An 18,017-nucleotide genomic window follows, 5' to 3' on the forward strand; every position below is an offset into this window, starting at 1 on the left:
CAAACCTGTTGTTTCACACCTATGTTAATAATTTAGCGAAAAACTTCTTGCCAAAACAGTCCGACATGTATATATTCCACTACTCGACAGTCAGATTTATTTGTGTACTATGCTCTGAAGTATTCGGTAATTGACATTGCTAAAAATAGCATTTTCATTGATTAAAATGATATTCATCTGCATAATTGTGATTGTGCATTTATTAACGATTCTATAAGCCAACGCTACTTTTAAACTTTGAATGCGTTGTAATTTGTTGGATACTTGTAACAAAATAAAAATAGTTCTTTCTCTTACATCTCTAGTTTTAAGGTGTGTTGTTAGGTTTGTCGTAAAATTCTGTGCCAGAGATTGAATGTCAGCATTGTATTTCCTGATCTGCGATCAGAAAATACAAAAAAACTGGAAAAAAGGAGACCACCTCAGAAGCAATTGAAACAAAACAAATAGATGAAAAATTGCATAGATATACCATGAATGCAAGCATTTCACTTCCAAATCCAAACTTCAATTTCAGATTATGACCAGATGGCACAAATAGTTGGAGAAACAGTTATAAAAGTGATTTATGTTAAAATAGGAAGTACAAGTAAAGTATGCTAGAGTAAAGTAAAGAGTTACAATGTAGTATAATATGTGAACCACTGTCAGTTTCACAGATTATTCCTAGACAGTGGCTAGATTTTAGGCATAGGTCTATTTTGGTGTGGAAAGAAGAAATTACAAATTAATGTACATGTAGTTCTATAATGGTATGAGATAGGTGACTAAATTAACAGTTATGATTAAGGTTTCTGGTAGGTACAAGGACACCTTTGATAAAATAGCTTGAGTAGTCACTTTGTTCTATTTTCTTTCATTCTACGTTTTAATATAAGCTCACATTCTTCATTTACATATATATAATAGCACTCAGATTTATTCAGTTAAAGCCATGATAAAGCTAACACCATCATTAACTTATTTGGACTTTTTCAACGTAGATGCATAAATCTTTGGAAACGTAACACATACAAGACAAACTTTTAAGACATTTCTTTTACAGTGTATCACATATTAGCAACTAACATGCTGTTAATTTAAACAGTGTCTATTTATTTAAGCTTGATTTTGCTGAAGTTTACTTAAACTACTCAAGACTGCTTCCTGGAACTAACCAGTACTGATGTATGACTTGAACAGTTACGCATATTGGAAAAATAAATACCCTGTCAAATACATACACTGACTTGAACCAAGAAATACAGACAGAGACTGGGTGTGACTTCCACACAAATGCACATTTAGTAAGTTTTTTTTATTCAGGAGTCAGTAATTCTACAGACATTTAAGGTAAAATCTCTTGAATCTTGGGACAGCATTAAAGTATTTTGCCAAAATATTGTTGGTTGTGTAAATTATAAACTGCATGTAAAGTTAATATTTTGTATGACTTGTATTCTTTAGTCTTAAACACATGAAACTTACCAATAGTCCTATTACCAATAGTCCTAACTCTTAACTATACAAAACTGCACATTATACAAAACTGTACATGTTTTAAATGATATGATCATAAAAAATGACAAAAGACTTCTTTTTTTTTCAATTTTTATCTCTGTTTGTTTCTTTTAAAAATCTTGAAGTAATAACTACATAAGTTAAGTTAATTCTGATAAGGGCTGTATCAGGAGAGACGATTTCAAACACATAAATTGCCACAAGTGGTGCAATTTATCAGAATAAGTTTTTATAACATACAGTCATTAAATGCATAAAGAAAATCTGAGCAAAAACAAAGGAATTAATTTTAATCCAATGAATAGGTTAACACAATCTTATTATTGTGTTTTTGTAATTAACAAGCATATGAACACGGCAGAATAACACCAAAAATGCGTAATATGAAATTTCATATAAAACTAGAACTGTGTCCAAAGGACACGGATGCCCCCACTGACAACATATATATGGTATATAGTGAAAAAATCAACAAAGGGAAATAATTCTGTTAAATATGGTCGCAGCAAAAATTCCTTCCTATTCTTCCATCTACACATTAAGGTTGATCATCCCTGGAAGTTTAAGCAAAATCTGCCATCCGGTTTAAGACGAGTTGCATTCTCAAAATTTCTATATGGTATATAGTGAAAAGATCAACAAAGGGCCATAATTCTGTTAAATTTGGTCACAGCAAAAATTCCTTCCTTCACTACCATCTACACATTAAGGTTGTTCATCCCTGGAAGTTTAAGCCATATCTGCCATCCGGTTTAAGAGTTGCGTTCCCCAAGATTTCGGAACGTACGGACAGATGTTCGGACGGACGGACGTACGGACAAGTGCAACGCTATATGCTCCCCACTTTTGGGGGCATAAAAATCAGACCAGTGCTCAAGATCTGTACACAAGTCCAAATATATCCTGTATTGTACAAAACAATAAATAATTTATTCTATATCCATTTTATATTGATAAAAAAATGTAGCAAAGTTTAACTGTCATGATTATCCCATGAAAATCTAAATTACACACATACAGAATTATAAAGCCACTAATACATGGACATAACAATTATAGAACCATAGAACTTGAATACAGTTATAGAATAGAACCATAACTATAAAGCCACATAGTTGATGAACCATCAGTACATGGACACAGGTACATGGCCAAAGGTATAAAACCATAGGTACATGGACACAGGTACAGAACCACAAGTTCATGGAAACAGGTACAGAATCATAGGTACATGGACAAAGGTATAGAACCATAGGTACATGGACAAAGGTATAGAACCATAGGTGCATAGAAATAAAGTTATGGAACCAGAAATACATGGACACTTTTTTAGAAACATAACAACTTGAACACACAGTTACAGAACCATTAGTACATGGACACACAGTTATAGACCCATAAACAGAAGAAAACACATCTATAGAACAATAAATACATGGACACACAGTTAAGGAACCATAGGTTCATGGACACGGAAATAGAACCATAGGTACATGGAAATACAGTTACAAAACCATAGGAATGTGGACACAGCTATAGAAACATAGACAAATGACCACAGAGTAATAGAACCATAAATGCATAGTCAATACACAGTTACAGATACATACATACAGTTAAAGAACCAAAGGTACACAAACAGTTATAGAACCATTAGATACATGGACACAGTTATGGGACATTAACTACATTGGCTTTTGTAGAAATGCTTTTGCACAGTTATAAAATCATAAAAAAAACTTGAAGACAGTTACAGAACCATAACAACTGCTTGAATACTCAACGTGATAACATTACAACTACTTGTGTACTTAAAAGTGATATGTACACTTTAGGTGATAATCATTATCTAAATGTATGTACAAAAAAGAGATGAGTACATAACCAAATGTACATATTAAATGATAATTTATCTTTACAAGCACACTATCATGAGGTGATAATTTACCATAACCATAGGTACACAAAAGGTGAGAATTTACAGGGGCCTTGATTGGCAGTATGATTTCTGCTGATTATCTTGGATACTATCTTTCACAAAGTTTTCATATTTCACATATTGAGTGGTTATAACTAGACTAGTAGATAATCCCTATTGATTTTGGGGTCACTAGGTCAAAGGTCAAGGTAATCAAGATAATGAGCGGAAACCATTCTGACATTTAAGGCCCCTGTGACCTTGACCTTTGACCTGGTGACCCCAAAAACAATAGGGGTCATCTAATAGTTATGACCAATCAGTATATGAAATATGAAGACTTTGTGATAAATAGTTTTTCAAGATAATCAGCAGAAATCATACTACCATTCAAGGCCCTTGCTGGTGAATTATGAAGACTTTGTGATAAATACTTTTCAAGATAATCATCGGAAACCATGTGGTCTACCGGCAGACAGACCGACAGAAAGACAGACCGACATTAGCAAAACAATATACCCCCTCTTCATCGAAGGGGGGCATAATTATCGCTTTAATCCCTTTAACATGTCTTTTATTACATGCCAAATATAAGCACGCTCATTGAAATCCCTCAAAAGTTATCTTGTGGAAATCAATAATCACATAGAAAATTTAGATGAAATGGGGCATAACTCTATCAATAATAAATTTATTGCTGGAAAAATAACTTTTTTTGATATAACAAAATCCAAATTACATGGCAAATATAAACAAAATCATGGAAATTCTTAAAAGTTTTCCTGTGGAAATCAATTGTCTATTGACAGATGAATAGACTGACAATGCCACATCATAATATGTCCCAAAGTTTCTCGTGGCGTAAAAAAATAATATGATAATTTACCTAAGTCAGATGTACAATTAAGGTGATGAGAAGGTAAAATTAGCATCAACTGTTTACACACAAAGCGATTATGTCATTCCAGTTATCCTACAAAATATCACAGTTTATAATCATTATAACAGGAAAACTTTTGTACACAATTTATTATTTCCTATCTAAAGTTTACATTCCTGTCATTAGGGCCTCCACAATCCCCCTCTCTTGTGTATGTCATGTGTATTTTGAAAATTGATTATATATGCTAGTGTTGATATATGAGCCGTATCTCGACAAAACCAACATAGTGGGTTTGCAACCAGCATGGATTCAGACCAGCCTGCGCCTCCGCACAGTCTGATCAGGATCCATGCTGTTCGGTATCAGTTTCTCTACTTGCTATAAGGTTTGTAAGCGAACAGCATGGATCCTGATCAGACTGCGCGGATGCGCAGGCTGGTCTGGATCCATGCTCGTCACAAACCCATTATGTTGGTTTTGTCATGACGCAGCTCATATATAACTGTGAATTCACTTAAATCCATGTGCATGAAATCACCTGGTTTTGTCAAAAAAGTCCTTTTTGTTGATACTTAAAAAAATTAAAATACACGAACTGTCTATTTGTGCAAAAAAGTAAAATGCATACTAGTAACATAATAAATATAACTGTACAGCAGACAAAATAATATTTCATTGGATCTTAAATTCGTTGATTGACCTATCAACGTAAACCATGAAAATTAGTGCCCTACAAATAACAATGGTTATGCAGTATGTACATCCAAGATGACATGTATATTTATAACAAAATTGAGATTCAAATCCATGTATAATGTTTGTATAAAACTTTCATCCATACAGTCTCTCAATTACATTTCAATCTCTCAATGTCATGTGACAAAACAAGTCATGTGACAAAACAAGTCATGTAAGTCATGTGACAAAACAAGTCACGTGATAAAACAAGATAATTATCGCGATAAGCCATGTGTTGCTTGGTAATGCGGGGGTTGCGTTCATTGAATGCCACCCATCCTTGTTGATCTTGTTTTTCATATTTAGTGATATTGTCATTTGGTCTTCGTGCCTTTTTGCATTACAATTGGGGAACTTTTTGCATTACAATTGGTGAAATTTTTGCATTATTTGCATTACAATTGGTGAAATTTTTGCATTATTTGCATTACAATTGGTGAAAATTTTGCATTAAAACTGGTGAAATTTTTGCATTACAACTGGTGAAATTTTTGCATTACAACTGGTGAAATTTTTGCATTACAGTTGGTGAAAGTTTTGCATTACAGTTGGTGAATTTTTTGCATTACAATTGGTGAAATTTTTGCATTACAACTGGTGAAATTTTGTATTACAACTGGTGAAATTTTTGCATTACAGTTGGTGAAATTTTTGCATTACAGTTGGTGAAATTTTTGCATTACAATTGGTGAAAATTTTGCATTACAATTGGTGAAATTTTTGCATTACAGTTGGTGAAATTTTTGCATTACAGTTGGTGAAATTTTTGCATTACAACTGGTGAAATTTTTGCATTACAACTGGTGAAATTTTTGCATTACAATTGGTCAAATTCTAACACTTGTCACTGATTTCCCTTTATAAGCACAAATGACTGGCATACATCTAATATTGCTGAACATGGAGCTTAGATGTTTGTAGTAAATCACACCGTAAGAAGTACAGCCTTTTATGACTACAATACAATGCATATAAACTCCATTTCTTGCAATGTACCGCACAATGAACTACCTTTCTTGCATTATTTAAACAACAAAGACACTCACAACCAAATTTGGCTTTCCTGAATGAATCATATGTTAGTTTATTATTTAAACAGTATACCTTTAACAATTTTAGTCAGCAGTTAGAAAATATACATGTACAAAATGTAAATGGAAGCTATGGAATGAAACCACAACATGGAAAAATACAAGATCTACCTGTTAACAAACACCAAAATATTATATATATAAAAAAGAAATTTTCTCAGATAGTAATCTTAAACAAATAAAAAAAATATAATGAGAATTACTATAAAAAGACTTAACATACATACTAAGAAAGAAGTAAATATAACAAATCTCATGGTAATATGTACACTACATAACAATGTATACTAAGCAATAAGCTTGGCAATTACAGCTGTGTAAGCACTTACATTATTCCTTTTTTTCTTTTTTGAAAAAAGAATACATATGTAATTAATGTAATGTTTTACAGTATGAAAAAAAAAAACACTAAAAAACAACACAACAATGATATTTCCATAAATTCACTATCTGTTATTGATCCCTCGAGCACTTAATCTTATTGTCATGGAAACTGACCTATATCAACAGTATATTGTATGTCACGATCTCTTAATGCCGTCTGCTGACATAATAAAATTCATGTCTTCAATTTTGCATTTTTATTGTTAATTTCAAACATGCATGCACAAAAAAGATTGTTCAAATAGCCTAAAACACCCCGGCCCAAACAAGGCGGGGGGTCTAAAAAAGAGGTGCCCCCCCTAAATATTATCATCAGATTTTTTTACATATCACCTATATACCATCCACCAGTACTGGAAAAATATTGAACTTGAAAAAAATGCGTTTACGTGTAGAGGTATTACTGTTGTTTTCATAAATATCATGCATCAAAAAATACTGTTACTGTCATGTTTTAAAAGAGTCATTCATTTACACTGAAATGCATTTAGAAATAAGTAAGGGAGACATGGCCTGTTGGTATAAACTGTCCGTCTCTCTATTCTACAAACATTTGTCACAGCCCTTCTAATATAACATTAGTACTAGTGAGTTCAGAGAGTGGAATGATCAATGTTCAAAAAATGCTCCTATCTACAATAAATATGCTATAACTAAGACAGTAAGTCAATTCTAAAATTGTCAACATTCTTTACATAATGGTAATACAGTTGAATCATACACCACAAAACACTTTTCTGTACTCCTATGATAAAACCATTTACTGTGTTTGTTCTCTTTAAATAAACCATTTACTGTGTTTGTTCTCTTTAAATAATCAGCCATCCAGCTTTCACTTCCTTATTACCATGGCATTCATAGCTTACAAATTCACGCTACATATCTCCATAGTCCCTGTAGTACCATTTTGACAAGATTTCCGCCCCTGTTTGTGTAATAAGTACTGTATGTTCAAACTGACAAGATCTACTGTTATCTTTGGACACTATCGTCCAACCATCTGACCACGTTTTATACTCTTCAGTACCTTCACATATCACCGGTTCTAAAATTCAAGAACAAATGTTATTATATACATTTACATTATTTCTTTGTTAGACAAGCTTTTACATTATATAAAATGTCTGAGAGAGCAACACAGGTTTGGGTTTCAGAGGATATGTTTATTCAATTGAAGAGCATTAAGATACCTAAAGCCCGGTATATATGTTATTTTGCCCTCATGTTTCTCATTAGGTAAATCCCAAGAGTTTGTGAGACATAAAAATAAAACAACACACCATAAATGAGCTGCATCATGACAAAATTAAGAAAGTATGTTTGCGACCAGCATGGATTCAGACCAACCTGCGCATCCGCGAAGTCCGATCAGGATCCATGCTGTTCACTTACCAACTCTATTACAAGTAGAGAAACTGAAAGCAAACAGCATGAATCCTGATTAGACTGCGGGGATGCGCAGGCTGGTATGGATCCATGCTGGTCGCAAACGCACTATGTTGATTTTGTCGTGACGCAGCTCAAATGTTATTAATGATATTTTATTTTAAGCCAGTAAATTCTTTTTACATGGGAAAATTTTGTATGTTTTAAGTGAGGAAACAATTTGCCATACATAAAGCCATGTCATGAATATTGTGAATTTTTGAGCTCTAAGAGACATCCCAAGTCCAGTAAAGATGTTATCTGGAACTAGGCGAACATATTTTTTACCCCATTCCTTTACGATGATGAGCATAAAATTGATTTTCTTACTTTCATTATACAGAGTTATCTTAGAGTATTTTGCTACTTCTGAAAATATATGTGAAAACTTTAACTTAGTCGGTAAAGAGGAAGTGGACAAGCAACAGAGCTGAAATCAAATACGACGGTATGGGACCATGTGTTAATTCTGTATACCAAACATCAAGAGGCTGTGATAAGTAGTTGCTAAGAAAACGGTTACAAACTTTTTGCACCTGTGCAACCCGGCCAAAAATTAGTTCCACAACCTTAAGTTTTATAATGTAATCTTTTATTGAGAAAATACTACAACAAATTTGATGTTACTTATACTCTGTGTTACTAAATGGAATACCTATGGTAAAGGTCATCCCTGGCTGCATATACAACTTTGTTTCATCGATTTCATAAGCTGCAATAGATGTAAAAATTTCCATTTAGTTAAAACTGTGTAATAATTAAATTAAAAACATATACTGAAAACAACTCACACACAGTCATGCTTTAGAAACTATTATTTAATGAGGACTTCAAACAAACTGTAAAAAACATAAGGTACCAGTGAGAAATATTTGACTGAAATGCTCTAGAAGTGTAAAGTGATTCAAATGACTGCACGACTATTCTCAGCGCTTATTAGTTAAGCAAGAGCCTGTATAATGTAGATTTTTTTTTTAAGTTCAAAAAAAGACTATAATTTTGTCATAATCCATGTTAGAGTTATTGCCCTTAAACAGTTTCATCTTTTATGCTCTCAAATAAATGTGAAGTTTCAACCTATTCCCTTGGTACCAATTTGCACTTAAAAACTTAACCCGAGTGTGACGCCGACACCTAAATGACTACAAAAGCTCTCCCTACTCTTTGAATAGTCAAGCTAAAATACTTTAGAAAAATACTTACGAATATGAAAAATAGTTGGTGGTCCATGGAAATACGAGCCAATACCATGACCAGTTATTTCAGGTACTACTACAAAACCCTCAGAGTACGCATATTCACTGAAATATATTTTGTAACGACAGTTAAATCTATTCAAGATAGAATCAGCCTTTTATGACCCACCAAGACCAACATTTAATTTTAATTTTCAAAGTTGTTTACCTCAAAAAATGACAATATATATATATAATTGCATATACCTACTGACCACAAGTTAATATTCTAAACAGCTTGAAAACTTACAATGTTCTTAATAAGGAAAATGAATCATGTCTGGAGATCACATTGTTATCTGTTTGTTTGCTGGTTTTATGAATTAATTTAAAAAAATCTATTTTAGAAACTAGATATAGTAGCTTGATGACTTCTTTCTGGGTGTCTTAGTCTTCATACAGACATATAGGCATAATTCAAACAGTTTCATAGATTTTTCTATATACTTTACATGATCTTATATTACCTTAGAATAAGATAAAACATAAGGCAGTTTCATTCTGCCTATATGTCACTATGAAAACAATAACTGTAGTCAGTATTTGAACCAGTATAAGAATTAAACTACCTAACGTTATATCGTATTGTAAGAATTAGATCATGCAAAGTTTATAGAAAATCTATGAAACAGTTTGTCTCTCTGAAACTAAAAATAGCCACTGCAGCCAGTATTTAAACCATTATAAGAATGAAACTTAATGTAAAGTTTATAGAGAATCTATGAAACAGTTTGTCTTACTGAAACTATAGCCACTGTAGCCAAATTTAAACCAGTATAAGAATGAAAGTTAATGCAAAGTTTATAGAGAATCTATGAAACAGTTTGTCTGTCTGAAACTAAAAACAGCCACTGTAGCCAGAATTTAAACCAGTATAAGAATGAAACTTAATGCAAAGTTTATAGAAAATCTATGAAACAGATTGTCTGTCTGAAACTAAAAATAGCCACTGTAGCCAGTATTTAAACCAGTATAAGAATGAAACTAAATGTAAAGTTTATAGAAAATCTATGAAACAGTTTGTCTGTCTGAAACTAAAAACAGCCACTGCTGCCAGTATTTAAACCAGTATAAGAATGAAACTAATTGTAAAGTTTATAGAAAATCTATGAAACAGTAAAAAGTATGCCTATATGTCTGCATGAAAACTTAACCCACTGTAACCAGTATTTGTATCATTATAAAGTTTGGTAGAAAGGGAATCTCAATATGTGAACTTTGCCTTTGACCTATAATTAGTAAAACAATAGTGATCTTCAAATCAATTCTCAGTATAAATGTATGATACAGTTTTTCTTTTATACACATTAAGAGGTTGTTTGGTTTTTGAGCAGAAATAAATCTTTGGGTAATGAAACTGATCACCACTAATCAAAACAAGTACACTGACATTACAGTATAATCATTTATTGTTTCAAACTGAGGCAAATAAATAATTAATTACACTACCTAACTGCGTTTCCAATATCACAGAATCTAGTCCCTGGTTTACAAACTTTTATTCCTTCCATTAAACTTTGACGACCAACTTCCAATAGTTTTCTACCAGCCTCATCGACATCACCGACCATGAATGTCTCTGATACATCACCATGGTAACCATGGAAAAACACCTGGTGAATAAAGTAAATATTTCTCAATGCTTTCTAGGCAATTTGGTTATTTTGAGAGTAAGGCAAGAAGTAAAGCAAAAGGTATGTAAATACAGGGCAAAGAAGAATATTGGCTCAACATCATTCTGGTAAAGTTAAAAGAATATTTTTACTAAAAGTAGGAAAATATATTATTATGCTCAATGACTTTGGCTTAGGCAAAACTGACGTGACACCACCCTAAATGGTTCAGATAAATGGAAATTAAAATGCATCAAATATGTCCAATATTAGTTGATATTCATTTATGAGAAATGGTTACATAGTGAGATGTAAGAACAGAAGGGGAGAGAAACAGTTTGATGGAAAAGGCGTACCAAAAATTATACATTTGTATGCTCAACTACATGTGTTAACATTTCTTGGAGCATAAAAAAGATGCAAAAGATACAATATATTATAACCAAATATGATATAAACATTTCCCTTACACTAACGTCAACATTTACAATATCCCCATCCTCTAGTGGCCTATCATCAGGTATACCATGACAATGTACATTATTCACAGACGTACAAACCGACTTCGGGTAACCTTTATACATTAAAGGTGAAGGGTAGGCGTTGTTAGCTATACATGTTTCATGTACAATTTTGTCAATTTGATCTGTAGTTGTGCCAACCTGAAACATAATCAAAAGTTATTTTGAAATATCTAACAACATGTATTATACACAAATAAACAAGAGGTCCATGATGACCAAAGATCACTCACTTAAGATTCTTTGCTTTAATGCATATGATGTACAATTATTGATTGAATGAAAATTCTTTTAATTATTTAAACTTTTAAAACATATCTATCACATATATACATATCGGGGAGAAACTGGTAAGGGTGAGAATAGTCTGACTACCCGGAAAAAGTACATAATACATTATGGCAGCCACCGTGATTTGCACTGGCCATCTGCTCTAGTAATTTTGGTTACTTGGTGGTCATTGACCGTGTTGAGCAGTGACCATCCTATAAAGGACAAATATATAGTCTGATAGATCTATAGACTTTTCTATTTTCTTTTTGTTATTTCTGGAAACTTGTAATAATTAATTTTCTATTGCACAATTTTCAATTGTTCTTGAAAAAGAGGAATTTAACCCACCTCCGCAGCACCCCAACTCCACAAAAAAAACATCAAACATAAGAGGGGGCCTTCAGACAGTGTAATTAGGTTGGTTATATCAAAATACTATCTGTTCTTTTACATTTGTGAACAGTAATACATTGCGTACTGTACACTAATTATAAGGTACATTACCTTTATAGATTTGGAGACACGATCCAGTACGTATCTAGCTAGTTTACAGGCATTCCATGTACCTTGAATGTCTACATCTCTCTTAATTTCTGGCTCTAATGGACTGGCAGGAACTACACCTGTAAACAAAATTTAGTACTTAAATTGATCAATCAATACATCATGAGTTGGTTTAATAAACATTATATGTTGCCAGTTAGCATACATGTGCCTTAATTATCATTGATCGAAATGTATGAAGAATTAAAACAAATCTTTATCATGTTTGCAAATGTTTTCACCAATTCTATCACTTTTCATCACAATCATAGTTAGTTGTAGAGGCAGAACTTACAATTTTAAATATTATTTTCAAATGTTCAGTTATTTGAAATGTTACATTATATTGAAAGTTTGAAACACACATACACTATACGGTAAAGTAAATATTCATTTATCTATTTTATTGTAGGATTATTATAGACAAACATATGTATAAATTACAAACTATGTATAAATTTTGCTGATTAGTGATGCATGTATTTATAATCATGTATCTATAATATAAAAAAAGAAAAATTGTTCTATTAATAAGACCCCTACCTGTGGCAACATATGGTGGTTTCTTGATATGGTCTGGGACAGTCCTGGGCGGACCAATTACACCAGGTTTATTTAAAACACTGTATGAAACTGTGCTCAACTGTATCCTTGACGACGATCTCAATAAACTAGTACCCAGTAGATGACACACCTTGAGTCTCATACTCGCCTGGAAATTACAAAGTTAAATCAGAACCTTAAATAAGAACAAGTAGATCTTATACGATTTATCAGGTATAACAAAATATTTCTTAAAGAATTCTCTTTTAGTATCTAAAGAGTAAATAAATATATAAAGTTAGCACATTCATTGTGCAAAGAATTTTATAAGTTTGATCATAAAATAATCACCAGAGGATTATTTTTACTATCAAATATAGCATGTGCAAATTTTTTAATGCATGAAGACACATTGTTTACACCATTCATCTCTATTCAATTGATCTTCGTTTACTATTATTGCAAATCATATAGATAATTCCATATTGATATCGTTTTTGAGAAATATTTATTTCAAGCTAGTGCACACTACACATCAATGTTAAGCAATTAGGTGCCCTTTAAAATGTTGAAAAAAGGTTAAAAAACAAATGACTTTACATTCCCAGACAATTTTAAACAAGAGCTGGTTTAAACCAGGTTATGCTCCCCAAATAGGTTTTGGATACAGGAAAGTACAGTAGAAAGGAAAGCAGTTTCAGAGTTATGTCCCAAAGTTCAAAGTGCAATAATTCCAAAATTAGGCAAAGCAGAGTTACTGTTTTTTGCACTGCACTTTTACTCAATGAGGTCTATCTACCTACTTAGTTTCTTTTTTGATACCTCTTGTAGTTTCACAGAAATGTCCCGGACAAAGTTCACAGCATAAAATTGAAAAAGGGCAATAACTCCAAAATTAGGCAAGGCAGAGTTACATTTCTTTTGCACTGCATATGTACCTAATGAGATCTATCTACCTATAAACATTTATGTTAATATCTCTTATAGTTTCAAAGTTTTCTCCAGGAAAAAGTTCAAAGAGAAAAAATGAATGAAGGGCAATAACTCCAAAACTAAGGAAGGCAGAGTTACGTTTTTTTTGCACTGCACTTCTATTCAATGAGCTCTATCTACCTTAGTTATTGTTCATAGCTCTTATGGTTTCAGAGCTATGTCCTTGACAAATTCAAAGTGAAAAGAAATGGAACAAAGGGCAATAACTCCAAAATTAAGAAAGTTAGAGTTATGGTTCTTTTGCACTGCACTTTTACCAAATGAGATCCATCTACCTACAAAGTTTCATGTTGGTATCTCTTAAAGTATCAGAGTTTTGTCCAAGTCATTTCTTTGGTGTACAATAAAAAATATTGGTTCATTTATTTATCGCTGTGCTTGTTTTAGTCACTAAATTGCACAATTCTGCATTGCTTTTGCACACTTCCTCTGTTATTTGCACATTCCTGCATTACTGGATATACACTGTGTAGTAACTATAAATATGACATTGCTTTGGGATATTTTTACTATGAACTATAACAAGCCAGTAAAGTCTGATATATTGGGACTAGATTTTTATCCTTTACACAAACAAAATAAGTTACATTGTTTATCTTAAACATACTAACAATGCCTTTTTTTTTTTTGCAAATTTTAGCTAACTGGTTTAGCTTTCTTTAGCTTTTAACTGACTGGAATGTTAGACACGCCCTATTAGTAAAATACACCTATAAACACTTTCAATATGATCTACATAAATAACTGAGGTATATCGAGTGAAAAAATACGAGTTGCTTCCCTTATCTTCGAGTAAAATCGACATCGCTTATGCTAAAACAATACAAAATAGGCCGTTTTTTAAACCGCTAGTTTGTTGTGATTAAATGTCCGATTTTAAAATGTATTACACCAATTAAAAGCTTTAGATCTTAGCTTCATCACAGTATAAACTTCAACACATCTTTTTACTCCAAAGTATTTAAATTTACTGTTAAACCTACCATATGACAGACCATTTTACATATGATTTATACAGTGAGATACGCAACCTGTTATCTTTACTCGGAATATTACTGATAAGAATATCCGGTCGTCTGCTAGTTCTGAAAGTGTTTATCGGTGTATTGGAGGGTTTCACCTAAATTGCAAAAATGAGACTGACCAACCCAATATTTCCATGTAGTGTCAATTATATGATATAACATTAATTTCTGGTAAATAGATCTATATTACTTACTTATAATGTAAATCAAACCAAAATTTGCTTCTTAATTAGGAACAGATAATCTAAGATTTTTGGATGTGTCGCGAAATCATGTGACAAATTAACTTTCACTTTTATATTGAGTTTTTCTTTTAACTACTATTATAAAGATGTGCTTATTTAGTGTCTTTCTTTAGCAATCAACGCTTGCAATGTACATATAATTAATGACATTCACTGTAAATTGTTGGTTTTCTGTCTGCAATTCTTTCGGTTTCATACCAGACTACAACCCGTTCTTTACCGTTACTTATTAAGGTTGAACACGCACAAATGTTTTCCTTCTTTCCAAAGTTTTTAATTGATTTGTTGTATTTTTCAAAAAGTTAAACTTCACAAACACGTTACTGGTCTACAGTATTTAAAGTTTATAAAAAGTGCTTGTACCCTGTGTAAACCAAAATAGTAACAATTGATTTTAATGCTCCGGAAATTTGAGTCAGAAGGATATTGGATGGTTGGATAGACAGATTTTTATTACACTTTTCTTTGTACAGTACTGTTCTTTTGTGGTAATAATGGTAGCCAGTTAAATTGATTATTTTATATGCAGAAGAAGTTGTATTAACCTGTATAAATCTAAGTCATAATGGCCAGCCAATGTGACATTGTGGGTATCATAGTCACACATTTTAACCAGACTCAAGTAAGAGTTTTACCGATACATGGTGAGTATTCAGGATATCCATGTCTCCAAGCATTACCAGATGGTGTTATTGTCTTTAAAGTGCTTTTGTAGATTTCCCCTGAAAACAATATTTAGTTTCTTAAATTTCATTAGCTGCTATTTTAATGTTCACAGATGATATTGCACTAATATCTGACACAGTTGTTGTTCTGCAATTCTAAATTCTCTGAAAGAACTTGTGCTGACAAGGAAATTATTTTCAACACAACAAAACTAGTTTAAAGTGGACAAGTATAATCTGGTTGTATTGACTAAGGGGTCAATATGAATACATTATAACATTGATTTAAATATTTGATCCAACTTTGGTTCTGCCCATGTAATTTTCAAAAATTAATATGGAATTTATAGATAATGTTTTGAAAAGTCAGTTAAGCTTTATGTGTAGGTCAGCATCACATCTGCAATAGCATAGTCAGTTTCACAAGTGATTGCTTAATATAAGGGAGTTATGTGGTTGAATGCTTACTATTGTCATTGTTTTTCTCTTTCTTTTCTATTTTATGGAAAATGGCCAAGTCTTTGCAAAATGTAGACATGGATGTCAACACTGTTTTGTCTTGTTTTGTATATATTGTATTTTACTGATATTGTTTTTCATTCTGACTGAATTAATTATTAAAAAATGTTAGAGAATCTATTTAAAAACTGTATAGACTTTATTAATAAAGAATAGAATAAAAGTTTAATAGAATCAAACAATACATGAAGATAAAAAGGTGGATACAATCAAAGTGTTTGTAGGCTTTACTTATGTGAGTCTATATTTCAGCTGGGCATTGTTGTTAAGCATTGTATAATCAAGCAGTCTGCTTTAAAGGCAAGGAAAGCTTATTTAACCCTTTCCCTCATGAGCATATTGTGAAAAATGGCCGTTTTCATTGAAAAGCCTACTGTTACAAGTTCAAACTGCTATGAAACTATGAAAAATGCTTCAATACTAATCAAACTTTTTTGGCACAAATGTTGACTGGACCATTGCCTTTGTAACGACATGCTCATTCTTAAATTTCCTGTTACCATGGCAACGAGGGTACATCTTAAAATTGCCAAAAATCACTATTTTGCCTTGATTTTTTCCATCAAAATTTATTTCAAAGTGCTGCAACTTCTCAAGGGATTGAGATAGTCAAAGGCTTTTCAGCGTTGGTTACACGTTACCGTAGGATCAACCTGGGGTCATTTTTAGCCTCTCCCAAGTCCAAAATTTTCTTGGTGATGAGGGGGACTACCGCCGCCCTTCAAACCCCCAAAACAGAAGGGGGCACATCCCCCTTCTGGTAATCCCCTGATGTGTCTTTTGGATAGGGGGCGGCACCGAAAAAGTGCTCACTTTTTTAATCAACATTTCTCAAATGAAAACATGTGCTTGGGGCCAAAATTGGACATTTTTTCACTATTTTAGGCCTAAAACAGGGGGGGGGGGTCGGGTCGAAAGTGTGTTGTTTCACGTATATATGAGGTAAAGGGTTAAAGGTTTATCTTAACAAACATTCATGAAATCAAATGTATCATTTAAAATGTTTGATATATTTATTTACAGCGAAGTTGTATGGTTCTAAATTTCATAAATGTTAACAAACCAAAATAACAAACTGATAGGCAATCCTGTGTTATCAATTTAGAATTAAATTATTTTTCATTATTCAGTACAATAGTGATTTCCACTGGATATAGCTGTCAAACCTACATTTGACTAGGCGTAGCTGAGCCTTATATTTATTTTGCACTTGTGTTCAAGTCCCCTGTAATCAGTTCTTAATGCATATTGGCATAATCAAAATTTTAAAGGAACTCCACTGAGGTACAAAAGCCTAAAACATGATATTTGAATTTTTTTTACTTAGAACAGATTGGGCACTTAAAATAGAAAGATATCCTAAAGATAATTAAGAAATATACTTAGAAATTAATTAAAAATTGTATTGTCCCGATTTTGGTCATTTTTCACAAGTACAATAATTATTCTGGAAGAATGGAGTGAGTGAATGATCTGAAATTTTGCACACAAGTTATTAGCATAGGTCTACATCAAATGGAACATTAATCTCCAAAAATTATTTCCAGTCCCACCTAGTTAAAAAACTTCAGTGTACAAAAAGGTTTTGAAATGATTTTCTTGGACTCGTCAGATGAAAACAAAACAAGACAAAAAAACATTATTGGAATTTAATATGAATGTTTTTAGACTTGGGAAAATGGAAACAGATAAATATGGAAAAGTGAAAACATTGCTAAATTGATAAGATTGGGGCCCAAAATGAATTATATTAGCTGATCACATGAATGCTGGATAAACTGCATGTTCAATGAAAAAGCAATTAAGCATAACCCACTACTTTGCAGATGACAGGTACTTTTTGATCTCCTGTTGAAGCAGTGTGTATACATGCTTTAAGAGTTGCGACTCTATATATATTTAC

At 32.3% G+C, this 18,017-nt stretch overlaps 1 protein-coding gene across 2 annotated transcripts; it reads right to left on the reverse strand.

Moving 5' to 3' along the window:
- Positions 1 to 6,906: 6,906 nt before the first annotated feature.
- LOC132749102 (methionine aminopeptidase 1D, mitochondrial-like) lies at positions 6,907 to 15,150 on the reverse strand. Of its 2 annotated transcripts, none has more exons than XM_060738783.1 (8): positions 15,085 to 15,150; positions 12,668 to 12,836; positions 12,086 to 12,204; positions 11,258 to 11,449; positions 10,624 to 10,787; positions 9,143 to 9,240; positions 8,595 to 8,651; positions 6,907 to 7,559 (listed from the first exon to the last, which is right to left on the reverse strand). In XM_060738783.1, exons 1-8 carry the CDS (start codon positions 15,124 to 15,126, stop codon positions 7,390 to 7,392), a joined length of 1,011 nt encoding a protein of 336 aa, XP_060594766.1. In that variant the 5' UTR covers positions 15,127 to 15,150; the 3' UTR covers positions 6,907 to 7,389. The 2 variants fall into 2 exon arrangements, with proteins under 2 accessions (XP_060594766.1, XP_060594767.1); XM_060738784.1 differs by having other exon boundaries at positions 14,880 to 15,146.
- Positions 15,151 to 18,017: the final 2,867 nt, after the last annotated feature.

This window comes from Ruditapes philippinarum, unplaced genomic scaffold (assembly GCF_026571515.1).
Source record: "Ruditapes philippinarum isolate M1 unplaced genomic scaffold, ASM2657151v2 ctg202_1_1_1_1, whole genome shotgun sequence".
NCBI classification, from domain to species: Eukaryota; Metazoa; Mollusca; class Bivalvia; order Venerida; family Veneridae; genus Ruditapes; species Ruditapes philippinarum.

What these genes read in the sequence shown, in the direction of transcription:
- LOC132749102 (XM_060738783.1), bottom strand. Translation starts at nt 15,126, where the DNA reads ATGAAACCGAAAGAATTGCAGACAGAAAACCAACAATTTACA. An exon ending in ACCACCATATGTTGCCACAG is followed by an intron (nt 12,205 to 12,667) that starts GTAGGGGTCTTA and finishes TTTTGTTTACAG; the next exon opens with GTGTAGTTCCTGCCAGTCCA. An exon ending in GTGTCTCCAAATCTATAAAG is followed by an intron (nt 11,450 to 12,085) that starts GTAATGTACCTT and finishes ATTATGTTTCAG; the next exon opens with GTTGGCACAACTACAGATCA.